The sequence below is a fragment of the Protobothrops mucrosquamatus genome, unplaced genomic scaffold, assembly GCF_001527695.2.
Source record: "Protobothrops mucrosquamatus isolate PMUCROS unplaced genomic scaffold, P.Mucros_1.0 scaffold4811, whole genome shotgun sequence".
NCBI classification, from domain to species: Eukaryota; Metazoa; Chordata; class Lepidosauria; order Squamata; family Viperidae; genus Protobothrops; species Protobothrops mucrosquamatus.
In genome coordinates, this window is record NW_015390701.1 from 78,174 (window position 1) to 92,484 (window position 14,311).

Here is a 14,311-nt window from a genome sequence, read left to right on the forward strand (position 1 = left end):
GTAACACTCGGCATGGTGCCAGTTTCATTCCACCACCGGACAAACTTAACCAAAACAAAAAAACAAAAAAAACCAATCCATCCCCCCCCCCCTCTGGCTTTTCTCCTTTCCTAAACCCCCCCCCCAAAAAAACAATTCTTCCAGATGAAAAAGGTTTTATCTGCATGTTATCTTGTTTAAAAAAACAAAAACTTAACCCTTTTTAAGGTTGCTGTGGCAGCCAGCAAGCCCTGTCTTTACCGAACACTGCAAAAGGCTGAAATCAAACACAAAATGTTGTGGTTTGTCGCTCAGGCTGAGCTTTGAAGGGATGTAAACAGTCTCCTCTTGCTGAGAGTGGAGTGGACACCTGTACAGGTAGTCCTTGACTTAACCGTGACTGTAAGCCCCAAATTTACGTTGCCAAGAGAGACATTCGTTGAGTGAGTTTTTGCCCCATTCTGCGACTTTTCTTCTCACGTTTCTTTAGCGAATCACGGCAGCGGTTAAGTTAGCAACCTGGTTAGTTAGCAAAACTGGCTCTCCCATTGAGATGAAGGTCAAAATTGGTCAGGTCCTCCTTCTACCGAAGCCGTAGACGTTCTCCTAGTTTCGGCCATCCAGAGTTTGGGTGTCCAAGCGTTTCCAGGGATGCTGGTTGAGGTTCTCAAGAAAGAGGATGTCTCCTCTTCTCTTTCCAGAAATGCATCAGCCGAGGAGAGCTACAGGTGTCCTTGTCGTATCAGCCTGTGGCCCAGAGGATGACCGTCATGGTGTTGAAAGCAAGGCAGCTGCCCAAGATGGACATCACCGGCCTCTCAGGTAGAAGCTATTTTCTCCGGCCTATCCTTGGGTTTCCTCCAGTGCCTTTCCAAAGATGGGGGCTGAAACGATGGCTGACATCACCTTCGACCCCAGCCCGTTGGGCAATATTTTGGGAAGTCCTTGGTGCTCTCTTGAGGTTGGAGGTCCAAGATCTCCACTGTTCAGTCTTGGGCTACATAGAGCAGGGGTCTTCAAACTGGGCCCTGGCGGAGGAATTCTGGGAGTTGGAAGTCCACAAGTCATCAGAGGGCCAAGTTTGAAGACCCCTGCTTGTGGACTTCAACTCCCAGAATTCCTCAGCCAGGCATGCTGGCTGAGGAGTTCTGGGAGTTGAAGTCCACAAGTCATCAGAGGGCCAGGTTTGAAGACCCCCGACGTAGAGTCTGAAATTGTCTATGGAGATTCTCCGTCCTCCAGATCGTGGTTTCCCCCAAAGGTGCTTTTTCAAAAGGCAACCGGACATCTTTGTCCCCCCTTTGTCGCTCCTCCTCATCCAAGACGCTTCTTCAGAAGCTTCCTGGATGGGAAGCGAAACTTCCTCATGGAAAAACAAAGAGGTCCAGTTGCCTTTTGCAAAACGGCCCTTTTGGGACCGCCGTGACCTGGAGAATCTCCACCGACAGGATCCCGCAACCGTCGTTAAGTAGGAGACCGTTAAGCACCTGAACTTGGATCGCGCGACCGTGGGGATGCTGCCAACGGTCGTGAAGGGTGAAAAAGCCACGTCACTCTTCTTGAGTGGCGTTAACACTGGATGGTCGCTGAAGGAGCGGTCGTTAAGTTGAGGGCTAGCCGTGGTGGCGCAGTGGTTAGAATGCAGTCTTGCAGGCTGATCCTGCTGACTCCCGATTGCCAGTCGTTCGGCGGTTCGAATCTCACCGACTCGAGGTTGACTCGGCCTGCCGCCCTTCCGAGGTCGGTAAAATGAGGACCCAGACTGTTGGGGGTCAATATGTTGACTCTTTAAATCTCTTATAGAGGGCTGTAATGTGGTCTTCCTTCCTTCCTCTTCCTCCTTCCCTTCCTTCTCCCTCCCTCCCCCTTTCTTCTCCTCCTCCTCCCCTTCCTTCCTCCTACCTCCCTCTCTTCCTTCCTCCCTCTCGCTTTCTCCTTCTTTCTTTCTTCCTTCCTTCTTCCCCCCCTTCCCTTCCCTCTCTTCCCTTTCCTTCCCTGTGGTTAGAATGCAGTATTGCAGGCTAACTCTGCCCACAGCCAGGAATTCGATCCTGACCAGCTCAAGATTGACTCGGCCTTCCATCCTTCCGAGCTGGGTAAAATGAAGACCCAGATTGTTGGGGGTCAATATGCTGACTCTGTGAATCTCTTTGAGAGGGCTGTAAAGTGCTGCTCTTCCTTCCTTCTCTCTCCCTCCTCTTCCTTCCTCCCTCTCGCTTTCTCCTTCCTTCCTTCCCCCTCCCTCTTCTTCCCCTTCCTTCCCTTCCCTTTCCTTCCCTTCCCCGTGGTTAGAATGCAGCATTGCAGACTAATTCTGCCCACTGCCAGCAGTTCAATCCTGACTGGCTCAAGGTTGACTCAGCCTTCCATCCTTCCGAGCTCGGTAAAATGAGGACCCAGATGGTTGGGGAGGGGGGGGCAACGTGCTGACTCTGTAAACCGCTTAGGGAGGGGGCTGTAAAGCACTGGGAAGTGGAATATAAGTCTAAGTGGCCTGCGACTCCTCAGAGGAAGCAGCCTCGTTCCCGGACTGTGTTATTGGCCTCTCCCTCCTTCTTCCGCAGACCCTTACGTCAAGGTGAACGTCTACTACGGCAGGAAGCGGATCGCGAAAAAGAAGACCCACGTCAAGAAGTGCACCTTGAACCCCGTCTTCAACGAGTCCTTCATTTACGACATCCCCACCGATCTGCTGCCTGACGTCAGCATGGAGTTCCTGGTCATCGACTTTGACCGCACCACCAAGAACGAGGTGGTGGGGCGGCTGATCCTGGGGGTGCACAGCGTCACGGCGGGCGGAGTGGAACACTGGCGGGAAGTGTGCGAAAACCCCCGGAAGCAGATCGCAAAGTGGCACAGCTTGAGCGAATATTAAGCAGGGTATGTGGGAAGGCGGCCGGGATGCCGATTCGTACCCGGCGCCCCCTTCAAGAGACTCGGTTTCCCCCTCCCTTTCCCAAGCCCCTCCCCAAATAACGGCCCCTTCTATTTTAGGCGTAGAACTGACCGTTTCCATCATAAGAAGCAGCTGACTGGTTTCTCTGTTGTGACATTGTTTACAAAGGCGCCCGTACACAGCACGCACACACACACACACACACACACAGGTTCTGCAAACCGTGGCGAGAGGGGGAAAAAGTGCATTAATTTTAAGAATATTGCAAAAAACCTATATTAAAAAAAGCATAATCACACTACTATTGCATGCCGAGTACAGACGTCGAGGGGAAGAAAAAAAAGGAAAAAACACAAAAAAATTAGTATAACTTAACCAATATTGAGACGCAGGTTTTTTTGTTTTGTTTTTTAAATAATGCAATTTATCTGTCACTATGAAAAGTTGTGTTTTTGTGCCGAACAGTCTTTTGCAGGTATTCACAACTAGTTCTATTCAGCTTTTCTTCCCGACTTTTTTTTTTTTTAAGGGGAAAAAATATATATATATATATACACACACATATATATTCTCGTGCTGGTTCTTCGCTTGCTCTATTTTGGTTAAGCCTCTTGCCGTTTTCTATGATTTGGGTGAATTAACTTTGCTTGTACATAACACGCAGGGGTTTTTAGGCATTTGTCTTAACAAACAGAATTTCCTTTTCGGAAGGGTGTGTGTGTGTGTGTGTGCATGTGTGTGTAAAAAAATGCCGGAATGGCAAGCGGCTGCTTAAAAATGATCATTTCCTGTGAAACAAATCTGGGATTTTTAGCCCATGATACATTAGCAACTCTCAATCTTTTTGCCTACGGAAATTTTGGTGAGCAGAAACTGCCCCTCCTTCCTGCTTGATCGCTGAATAAAGTTTCAATTTAAGAAGCCTTTTTTATTTTATTTTAATTTGCACTTAAAAGCAAAAAGACGTGCTTTTTTTTTTTTTAAACAAAGACACACAAAAAAAGCCTGGAATACGTTGTTAAGGAAAAGTGCTCAGGGTATAAATAGATTTAGGGTTATTTCAGGGGTATGGAACCTGCCAAGGGATGGCTGGCCTTTGGTTTCGTTTGAACCCCCCTTTTGGCATGCCAAATCGACGAGGCTGATGGGAGTTGTGATCCAGAGGACCCAGGGTTCCCCGCCTCTTGTCTCTTTTCAGGCCTACGGAAACAGTTCCTATTCCTCCACAGGAGTTAACGGGGAAAAAGAAGGGATGATTTTTTTATAAATAAAAAACATTAAACCACCACCCCATCTTCAACCATACATGGGAATACTTTTGTGAAAAAAGCTGCTTTAGCATAACGTTTCCCAGATGTGAAATCACATTTTTTTTTTCTTCTTCTTTCGGTTGTCATCCAGTTCCTCTTCCCCTTCTTTTCTTTCCACCTTGTGTCTGCTGTAAAAAAATAAAAATTAAAAATTAAAACGGAGCTAAAAAACGAAGTTACAACTTTTATGTCAAAAGGAAAAAAAAAAAAAGAGGGAAAAAATAATAAAGTCAAACCATGTATAACCGCATAATGCTGTTAAGACTGACCTAACCAACATAATATGTAATGCTAATCTGTAACGTCAACATTGTTTTAACGCACACCCAGACATTCAAATAAAATAAAAAAATGGAGTCACTTTATTGACCGATCGGATTTGCATCGTTTGATTTCTCGGCAGTCCCAAAAACGTGCCAAGAGGAGTTTTGCTGCGGAGTTTTGCAACTGGGCAAAATCTAAACTTCAGAAGCTTCTTTGCTTCTGAAAAAAAAAAAAAGAAATCTCTTTTTATTGTTAAAGGGAAGATAAAAGAGCGACTGGAGGAGGGGGGGGGCTTCTGTCTCCTTTGTTAAGGCTAAAACAGGGATCAAGCTGATTGTGGCTATTAATTTTCCCAACCTGCCTACTAAAGCTTGCAGTTTTGAAGGCTGCCAAGCCATCAAGGTCTGCTTGCAAGCTCGCCTCCCGGCTGGGCCACCAAGCGGCCTTGTGCAGTCTTGACAATCCTGCCTGTCGAAGCGTCTCCCGCCCCATTGTGTGTGTGTGTACGCCGGGCGCGCAGCCTCGCTACAAAACCATTACCTCATCCTTCCGCTACTCCGTGACAAGAGGCACCGAACTCCCAGAAGAGATGTGAATTTCCTTTCTTCTCCAAAAAAAGCCTCCAAGCTGCGTTTTTAGCCGTTGAGGAAATTTAATGTCAAAAGCCTGTAAGGCAAACACAACGGCCAAGGGGCGCCTCTGATCTACTTGGCACTGAATATTAGCAATAGGTTTGCAAACTATTTGTAGCAGGATTACACACACACATACACACACACACACTTTTAACTCGTGCTTCCTGCACCTGGTGTTGGGCACTGTAATGGACAAAAAAGCATGCCCTTTTTTGTTTCATTTAAACAGCTTTTTAATTTAAAAAAAAATCTTACAGCTGATGCACGCTTTGTGAGGTTGGTTCTGAACAGCTAAACCACCAAGAAAAAGTAACTGGCAGAGAATCTAGAATTTTTTAAGATTGAAATAGAATTACTTTTCAAGAATTTCGATAGATCTATGGACCAGAACAGCTAGGAATACTTGATTTATCCCAGGGGTCTTCCAACTTGGCCCTTTGATGACTTGTGGACTTCCAGAATTCCTCAGCCAGCCTGAGGAATTCTGGGAGTTGAAGTCCACAAGTCATCAAAGGGCCAAGTTGGAAGACCCCTGATTTATCCCAACGATGATCCTCTGATGCGCAAGATGATTCCCCAAAGAGTACAGTTAGTCCTCGCCTTACAATAATTCATTTAGTGACCGTTTAACTTTACAACGGTGCTGGAAAAAGTAACTTATGCCCTTTTTTCACATGACTGTTGTAGCTTCCCCAGGGTCATGTCATCAAAATTCATATACTTGGAAACTGACATGTACTTAGGATGGTTTGCAGTGTCCCGGAGTCACATAATCCCCTTTCGCCACCCTCTGACAAACCAAGTCAATGGGAAATCCAGATTCTCTTAACAACCGTGTTAACTAACTTAAGGAAAGTCGCAAAATGGGGCAAAACTTTCTTAACCAAGGTCTCCCTTAGCAACAGAAATTGTGATTGTAAGTCAAGGACTACCTGTAGAGCTGACTCAGATATTATAAAAACACCGTCCAGAGATCTATTAAAGGACTATAGAATTTCTTGGGGCAAATGGATGGTTAATTCTTGAGTTTTAATTTTAAACTTGTTGCGTGTGCATTTGCAGGATGGCAACTCACAATCTCACCATTCTTATTCCACTCTCTGTCACACCTAGCGCTAACCCATGCGTTTATCGCCAACTTTCAAGGGAAAGAAACAGAAGCTAAGGCTTAAAAAAATATTTATTGTATCAAGTGCAATATATACGTGAACCATAAAAGATAGGAATTGTGTCCAAAGAAAGTGCTTAATATTCAGATGTAATCATGCTAGGAAAAACAAAAGATTTCACCATTAGCACCACAAAATACTGAATTCTGCTAAGGCACAAATTAAGAAAGTTGCTTTAAAAAAAAAAGTTTGGCTTAAACAGCAGGCTTTGAATCTGCTACAATTCATTCTTGCTTCAAGTCATTTTTTTCTGGAATGAGAACTTGACAATGAAAAGAGAACTGAGATTGTGACTCCTTCAGTCACAAATGTTAGTGACGTTATTTACCTTGAACTACTGTAGTCTCTTTAAAAAAAAACCTTGAACATATCTACATTATACAGGTATGCCGATGGTATAAAAATTAAAATTAGATTTAATCTGCTTCTAAATTAATAGCTATGGAAAGTATCCAGCATTGTTCGTAACGTTAATTTACTAATTTTAAATATACCGTATATTGCTACAGTCAATAAAATACATTCAAAATAACTCTTGCTAAATGGAATGTCGTTTTCCTCTTCCCCAGCTACCCAATTTCTCCGTAAGAGTCTATAAATACATACATATATCAAACACTATAATCGGTAACATTTGAAAATCCAAAAGCAATAAAAAAAATTACCTAGAAGAAATATCTAAGGCTTATTCAGTCTCTTGGGAAAGTAAAAAGATCCATTATTTTCTGCCATTCTTTAAATGAGAGAAATTTGGCAAGGGGCTGTGACATTTCCCTACTCTGTGTAAACCACACACAATGCTTACAACACTCTGTAAAAATTGCCCCACAATGTGTCACGGCTCTAAGGAGAACGAAAGGATCCAGGCCTGGCCTGACACGCAGACAGGAAAACTATGTTTTTAAAGAGTTAATTCAATTTAAAGCAGGTTATTTTTTTAGGAGGGTTCACAAAATTTAAGAGACCCACTGGGAGGGGATTTCAAGACCTCTGAGACACACAACTCTCTTACCTTCAACAAAGGACCCCAACTCAGCCTTTTTTCATTTCCAGGAGAGCCTCCCTCTCATGCCACCTGCACACCTATCAAAACCTCCCTATTCAGTCCTGTGGGCTCCATTTTGGGGTCCACCCACACAGCACCCCAGGGAAAAAAAAACTGACCCAAACTCTTCCATAAAAGCAGGCGGGATGCCGCTGGGCCCCTTGGCTCAGCATGGCCAAAATCTCTTTCAAGACTCTGCTACCAACACAACACGCCTTGTGAGTGATGCTACAAATTTGACACAAGCAAATTCAATACCTTACCATTCTCCCAACTTGGGGTTTACCAACTCTCTCCCCATTTCTCCCGCCGAACACAACTTGCCCTACACCAACTTTACACCTCCAATTACACCTGCTATAACTTTACGCCTCCAATTAATCACATCCCCTTATTGCCCCTCAGCATCCCTTGCTGCCATTTATCGGAGCACGAGCCTAATCCTTCGGTCTCCCTTGTTCATGCCAAAGTGATAGAATCTGACAAAAAGAAAAAAACACTTTTCTGTTTTCTGAGGGCTGGACTAGAAGACCTCCGAGCTCCCTTCCCACTCTGTTTTTCTGTTCAAATGACATAAACTGCAGACAGTTCCCACTTTGCAAGGGAATCCCATCTTTGCGAACCCGGGCACGAGCGCGGAAAAGAGGCGGCATGAGAAACACATGTTAGAGCAGAATTTTGACAGCAAAGACTGCACAAGCTGTGCAATTCTTCCTCACAACAACCAGGCCCGTTTGGATCGCGTACACCGAGTGAGAAATCAAAAACCTGGTTTACAGTACATCCGTCTGCCCCCTTCACTTCAACACGGCAATGTTAAGGAGTTGGACTGCTTCTAAACTGGGTCACCCTAACCCACATCAAAAGCCAAGATTCCTCCAAATCGGGGCCGAAACGCCAAGCCGAGACCGAATCGGCCACAGCCACCGAGCAAAGCCGAGGTGGCTGGTTTGCAAAGATGGTTTGTCCGTTTCTAGGTCAATTGCTTCCTTGTTTGGCCAGCCTGCTCGGGCTGGACGGGCAGAAACGGCGAGCAGACGCGCCCGAGGAAAAGCGTTAAGAGCGGCCTTTGAAGGTTTTTGGCACGGGTCAGGAGTTCAAGTTTACACACTCAGCAGAAACAAAGAGTCAAAAGCTGCCGGGCTGTTTTGCCTCTCTCTCTCTGCAGAGGTGAAAGCTCCTCTGCTTAAGGGAGGCCTTTTTGGGGAGGGGGAGGGAGGGAGGAAGAATTCAGGTTACGGAATTTTTCTTCTTCCGGAAGGGCGATTTCAAGGCTTTCCAAACGCTCGGACGTGGCTTGGACTTCTTCTCCAGCGCCATGACGCTCTCCTTCTCCTTCCGTCGGATTTCCCGGACCAGGGTGTGAAACACGTCATCGATGTAGTAACGAAAGGCGGCGGAGGTTTCGAAGAAAGGGCAGCCGAACTCCTGGGCCAACGAACAGCCTTCGTCCTTGGAGACCTTTTGGGCAAGAAAGCGCACGCGAGAATTGGGGGGGGGGAACAGCGAGGGGGACAAAACAAGGGCAGTCCTCGCTTTACAACCGTTTTATTTAGCGACCGAAGTTACAACGGCAATGGGGACAAAGTGACTTAGCACTGATTTTCATGCTTATGACCGCTGCATATCAAACCTCAGGCACTTAGCAACCGAGTCGTATTTACGACAGTTGCAGTTGTGTGACCCCCTTTTACACAGATTCACTTAACAAGTGGCTAACTTAAGAACTGCGGCGGATTCACAACTGCAGCCGGAAAGGTTGTAAAAACGGGACAAAATTCACTTTTAAGAGAAATCTTGGGCTCCGTTGCGGTCGTTCAGTCGAGGACCTCCCGGTCAGAAATGAGTCTGCGTTTCAAGCTTTTTTTACCTGCCTGAGTTGAGTGAGGTCAGACTTGTTGCCCACCAGGACCACCGGAGTCTCGTCCGTGCGCCGGACGCGGTAGATGAGCTGCTTAAACTCCCGGACTTCGTGAAAACTCCGGCGATCCGTGATCGAGTAGCAGATGATAAACCCCTCGCCAGCCCGCATGTACTGGTCCCTCATAGCGGTGAATTCAGCCTGCCGGAAGGGAAAGTATGTTGTTTTTTTTAGTGGCTTCTTCCTGCAAGGTTTTTTTGAGGCTGGCCAGGTGCAGGAAACAGCTGGGCTTCCAGCATATTCTGGAGGGCTATTCTGGTCAGTGAAAAAGCATCGTGTAACGACTGTTAGTAAGTAACAAGCAGGGAGACCAACTATGGAGTATGGAATTCACTAGGTGGTTATTTTCAGTTCTCCATGCAAAGCATGCAAACTATGTGACATGCAGCCACCCTGGAGGGCTGTTTAGAAATCACTAAAGCCCGTAGGGGGAGAGGGGGGAAGCACAACAGGAAAGGCTACATAGTTGTGAAATACCTGGCCTGCAGTGTCCAAAATATCCAGATTAGCAGGTTCGTCGTCAATCCGGATCCGCATTTTGTAAGCGTCCTCTATAGGGAGAAACACAGTCAGAAAAGAGAAGAGACTGGACAGCCATTTGTCTGAAGTCCTATAGGGTTTCCTGCCTGAGCAGGGGGTTGGACTAGAGGACCTCCAGGACCCCTTCCAACTTTATTATTATTATTAAAAGGTCAAATGGTGGGGCCTTCGATTTTTCCCCATAATACATATAGGTGTTAACATTCAGCATTAAGGGGGGGGAGGAAAAAACAGTGTTCAGGGCATCGTGCAAATATGATTTTCCTGAACGCATCGACAGGAACGCTTTTGCTGCCTGGATCAGCAACAGATTCAATGGGGGGGGGGGGGAGAACAGGTATATTTTATAGGGGCATTTTTTAATTGTAAATTTGCATGTTGCTGTGCCATTTTTATTTCATAAATGAAGGGAGATGGTTAGAGTAGGCTGTATCACACAAGAGGCAGAGCTGGGGGCGGAGTCAAGAGAGGACTCAGCCTAGAATCCTTACGTGCCTACAAATGGTCCCAAGTCCGCTCCCTCTTGAATTCTCTTAACTCTTTATCAATTTAGTGCCAGCCTGTTAGTTGACTAGATAAGCCGTCTGTCAAATCAATATACAGAAATCCGACATATTTTCAGGAGGATTTGGGACAGGCTGCATCTCCCACCAAATCCAGTTAAACAAACCTTCATAACTAAAGAGTGTAAAGCAGCAGCCAGACCCACTCACCGATAGTGGGATCGTGGTCTTCTGGGAAACGATGACTGATGAACTGCATAGTCATGGCTGTAAGGAGGAAACAAACAGGTTAACAAACAGTGAAAATGGAGACTGCTCTGAGACCAGCTCTAAATAAACACAATTCTCATAAAAAAGCTTCTGCTGTGCCAATCTTAGGAATAAATACATAGTTTCGGCCCCAAATAACAAGTGCGTAGATCTTCGGGCTGTAAATAAAAACAATCATAAAAAAGCTTCTTGCCCATCATCAATCTTGGGATAAACACAGCCCAAAAGCACAATTACAGGTCTCCTGGCTATAAATAAGTACAATTATAATCAAAAGCTCCCAATATGTCAGTTTCAAGAATAAACATGTAGTTTCACCCAAAATAACCATTGCAGGACTTCTGGCTATAAATAAATACAATTATAATAAAAAGCTCCTAGTATGTTTCCAGAGTAAACACATGGTTTCATCCAAAACAACAATTGCAGGTCTTCTGGCTGTAAATCAAAGAGTTATCACGAAAACCTTCTCAGGAATAAATACAGGATTTCAGTCAATATTTCCCCTTTTATCAAGGTAAACCTTCTTAGCGTGTGTGTGTACTACAGTATATACACACACATATACACACCCATGTGTGTGTATATGTATGTGTACATATGTATATGTATATGATGAATTGCATGGTCGTGGATATATATATGTGTGTGTATGTATGTATGTATGTAAGCCACTCTGGCTTATGCAATAAATCATGGTTAAACCATCCCAGTCGTTGCTCTATCACGATTTATACATTCATCACATTCCTACACCACCCATCTCCTATGAGTGACTCCAGTGTGGCTCAAAACAAAATAATATCATGGTATAAATAGGAAGAAAATTAAAAGCAAGATTTAAAAGGTTGCCATGGCCAGGCCTTTGCATTGTTTCTGAAGGGCAGGAAGGTGGGGAGGGGGCTTAAATGCCCCCCTCAGCCCTTCAGGAGCTGCAAACTCCCTCCCAGAGGAGCTTTGGGGCTTCTAGTGGCAGGGAGTTCCATAGGCATTAAGCCCTCAAGGTCCAGTCCAGTCCTTCCCCGCCTCTTGCTCTCTTTCTGAAGGCCAGGAAAGTGGGGAGGGGGATTAATAGCCCCCCAGGAGTGGCAAACTCCCTCCCAGAGGAGCTTTGGGGCTTCTAGTGGCAGGGAATTCCGCGGGTACCAAGCCCTCAAGGCCCAGTCCAGCCCTTCCCCGCCTCTTGCCCTCTTTCTGAAGGCCAGGAAAGTGGGGAGGTGGTTGAAATGCCCCCCCTAAGCCCTTCAAGAGCTGCAAACTCCGTCCCAGAGGGGCTTTGGGGCTTCTAGTGGCAGGGAGTTCCGCGGGAGCGAAGCCCTCAAGGCCCAATCCGGCCCTTCTCCGCCTCACGTACCGCTCTTCCCGACCCCGCCGGCGCCCAACATCACCAGCTTGTACTCCCGGGGCTGCCCCGCGGGCGGACCCGAGACGACTCCCGCCGGGCCCCGCGGCCCGGAGGGCTCCATCCCGCCTCGAGAGGCCTCCCGGGCCCCTCGGGGGCGTCAACGGGCCTGACTTTGCCTCACGGGACGGAGCGCGACGGAGACGCTTCTCCGCCTCATCTTCTTCCCGCCCGCTGAGGCGGACAAAATGGCGCCGGCGCCGACGGTGCTGGCCACGCCCCACCGGTCACGCCCCACCCACCCCCACCGGTCACGCCCCTTCCGCTTCACGCCGCCGCCGCCGCCGCGTCTTTCGCAAGGACGCTTGCGCGCGCAACCCCGCTCAAAAGGCTATTAAGGTGTGAGAGCCTTACAATTCCGGTTCTCGAGGGAAGGGGCCGTGCGTGGAAAGGAGACGGTCTTGCCCCGACTGGATTGCGGAGCGCTGTGTATTATACTAACGGAATACAGCTGCATCGCACCTGAGTGGAAAGGTGTGTGCTTGTGTGCTCGTCTGCTGAACGGGGCGAAGAAAAGAGCGAGGCCGCTCGAAGGTCTTAAAACGATGGTGGCTCTCGGTTGCATACGAGACGTCCGGGTTGCAACAAAAGCCCCACTTCCCTTTGTCCTTCTGCAGCTAAAGGTCGGAAAATGGGGGGGAAAATCCATTTGCTTTCCACTTTTTCATTATAATCGCAGTTTGCTGATATTAAAAAGCAAGGATCTTGACCCCGTGTATGTGAAGAAGCAGATTTCAATTCAGGATGGCTGGTGCCACCATCAATGGGCTCCCACATGATGGTGGATTCCATCCAGATCCTGCCCTTGCAAGGCTCAAAGTGGATCAGTTGGTTTTGCAAACCAGGATGCCCTGCAAACACGGTTGGGTTTTGGCTTAGCGCGTTGCACCCTTCCAGCCGGACTAAGTTCTCTTGGGCACAGCTGCAAACATCTGCATGGCTAAGACACCGGTGAAAGGGGGACATCAAATATCTGGATTAGGATTTTGGGATCCCATTAAAGGATCTCTACACCAGGATCTCTTTAACTTCAGCAACCTATTTAAATATTTATTTTTAATTATTTTCTTAAATTTTGTATTTGTATCAAACTGTTTTTAAACTGGCTGTAAGCCGCCCTGAGTCCTCCGGGAGAAGGGCGGGGTATAAATATAATAAATCAAATCAAATCAATCAAATCAACCTTAAGGGCCGAGTTCAGTTCCCAGAAATCCCCAGCCAGCATGGGAGTTGAAGTCCACCTACTCTGGCTGGGGAATTCTGGGGGCTGGAGTCTGCACAAGCTGGCTCAGGAATGCTAGATGCTAGAATCTGACTGGGGGATTCTGGGAGTTGAAGTACATACATGCTAGGTAGGGAATTCTGGGAGTCACAATCCCCACAAACTGGGGAATTCTGGGATTTAAAGTCAACACATCCTGGCTGGGGAATTCTGGCAGTTGAAGCCCCACATGTCTTAAAAAGTTGCTGAGTTTAGCAAACACACAAATCAACACAAACCTAGGACAGCATCCTCCCAGGACACGCAACCAACCTTCTCCCCCCCCCCCAAAAAAAAGCCAAATACATGAATTTTTTCCCCCCAAACAAACTTATGATTCAATAAACAGATGCTTGCACTTGCTAGGAACATTTGAGTCGCATTCACCAAACCTCCTCCAAAGAAAAACGGACAAGAAAGGAAGTAGAACATTTGTACATTTATCGCGAAATTATGGCTCAATTTATTTACAACATGTAGAAAATCAGAGAACAGAGTGAGGTTTTGGGGTAGGTGGGCTGCTTTGGGGGTGAAGCAAACCTGTCAGAAGAGATCCATCTGACAACTTGATCCAATTTCTTTAAATATGCTTTTGTGGGTGGAACACAGGGCAAAAGGGGAGCAGGCTCTGCGGTCCCCCCGCTCTCAAGGCTGTGTGTGCATTTCATCGTGCAAAAAAATCCCAAACCCCACATTTGCCGGGTAACAGACCAACATGTCCAGTGGAAGCCAGTTAGTTCCGAACCACTAGAAAAACAATCCTAAGAATCCTGTCCCTTCAGATAGGACCACGTTCTACCAATTCCAGAAAATGTATTTCTATTAAAAAAAAAAAAAAAAAGCAGGGGGGAACCACCATAAAATGAAATCTGGTTGCCGGCTGCAATTTGGAACAGAAAGGAGATGGTTACCATACTAAAAAATAACTCCACGCTGGTGGAAGAAGCTGGGATAAAAAAAACCACGGGACAATTCTACAGTTGGCTTGCCTGAATCCCCCCTCCCAGCCCCCCCCCAGCCCCCCAGTGTGTTCACTCCTTGCCTAAGGAGGCTTGGCAAAATGGAGGAAGGCCCAGAAAATTAAAGGTTTATCAGCCAGGCAAAAAAAAATAAAAA

The 14,311-nt window shown here is 46.6% G+C and overlaps 2 protein-coding genes across 3 annotated transcripts in view; one reads left to right on the top strand and one right to left on the bottom strand.

The window, feature by feature from the left end:
• Positions 1-2,854, top strand: part of SYT11 (synaptotagmin 11) — an 8,552-nt gene extending 5,698 nt beyond the window's left edge. The window contains exons 3-4 of one of the 2 annotated variants that reach the window (XM_015828719.1): positions 681-807; positions 2,544-2,854. In XM_015828719.1, the coding sequence (XP_015684205.1) occupies positions 681-807; positions 2,544-2,854 (438 nt within the window). The remainder of the gene's footprint in view (positions 1-680; positions 808-2,543) is intronic. The other variant, XM_029286749.1, reaches the window with a different exon arrangement.
• Positions 2,855-8,528: 5,674 nt separating this feature from the next.
• On the bottom strand, positions 8,529-11,931 carry RIT1 (Ras like without CAAX 1). Its single transcript, XM_015828717.1, has 5 exons — positions 11,887-11,931; positions 10,473-10,529; positions 9,697-9,770; positions 9,169-9,360; positions 8,529-8,759 (listed from the first exon to the last, which is right to left on the bottom strand). Exons 1-5 carry the CDS (start codon positions 11,915-11,917, stop codon positions 8,529-8,531), a joined length of 585 nt encoding a protein of 194 aa, XP_015684203.1. The 5' UTR covers positions 11,918-11,931.
• Between the last annotated feature and the right edge of the window lie 2,380 nt (positions 11,932-14,311).

What these genes read in the sequence shown, in the direction of transcription:
- RIT1 (XM_015828717.1), bottom strand. Translation starts at nt 11,917, where the DNA reads ATGTTGGGCGCCGGCGGGGTCGGGAAGAGCG. An exon ending in CGGCGGGGTCGGGAAGAGCG is followed by an intron (nt 10,530 to 11,886) that starts GTACGTGAGGCG and finishes TCCTCCTTACAG; the next exon opens with CCATGACTATGCAGTTCATC. An exon ending in TTTTGGACACTGCAGGCCAG is followed by an intron (nt 9,361 to 9,696) that starts GTATTTCACAAC and finishes CCCTTCCGGCAG; the next exon opens with GCTGAATTCACCGCTATGAG.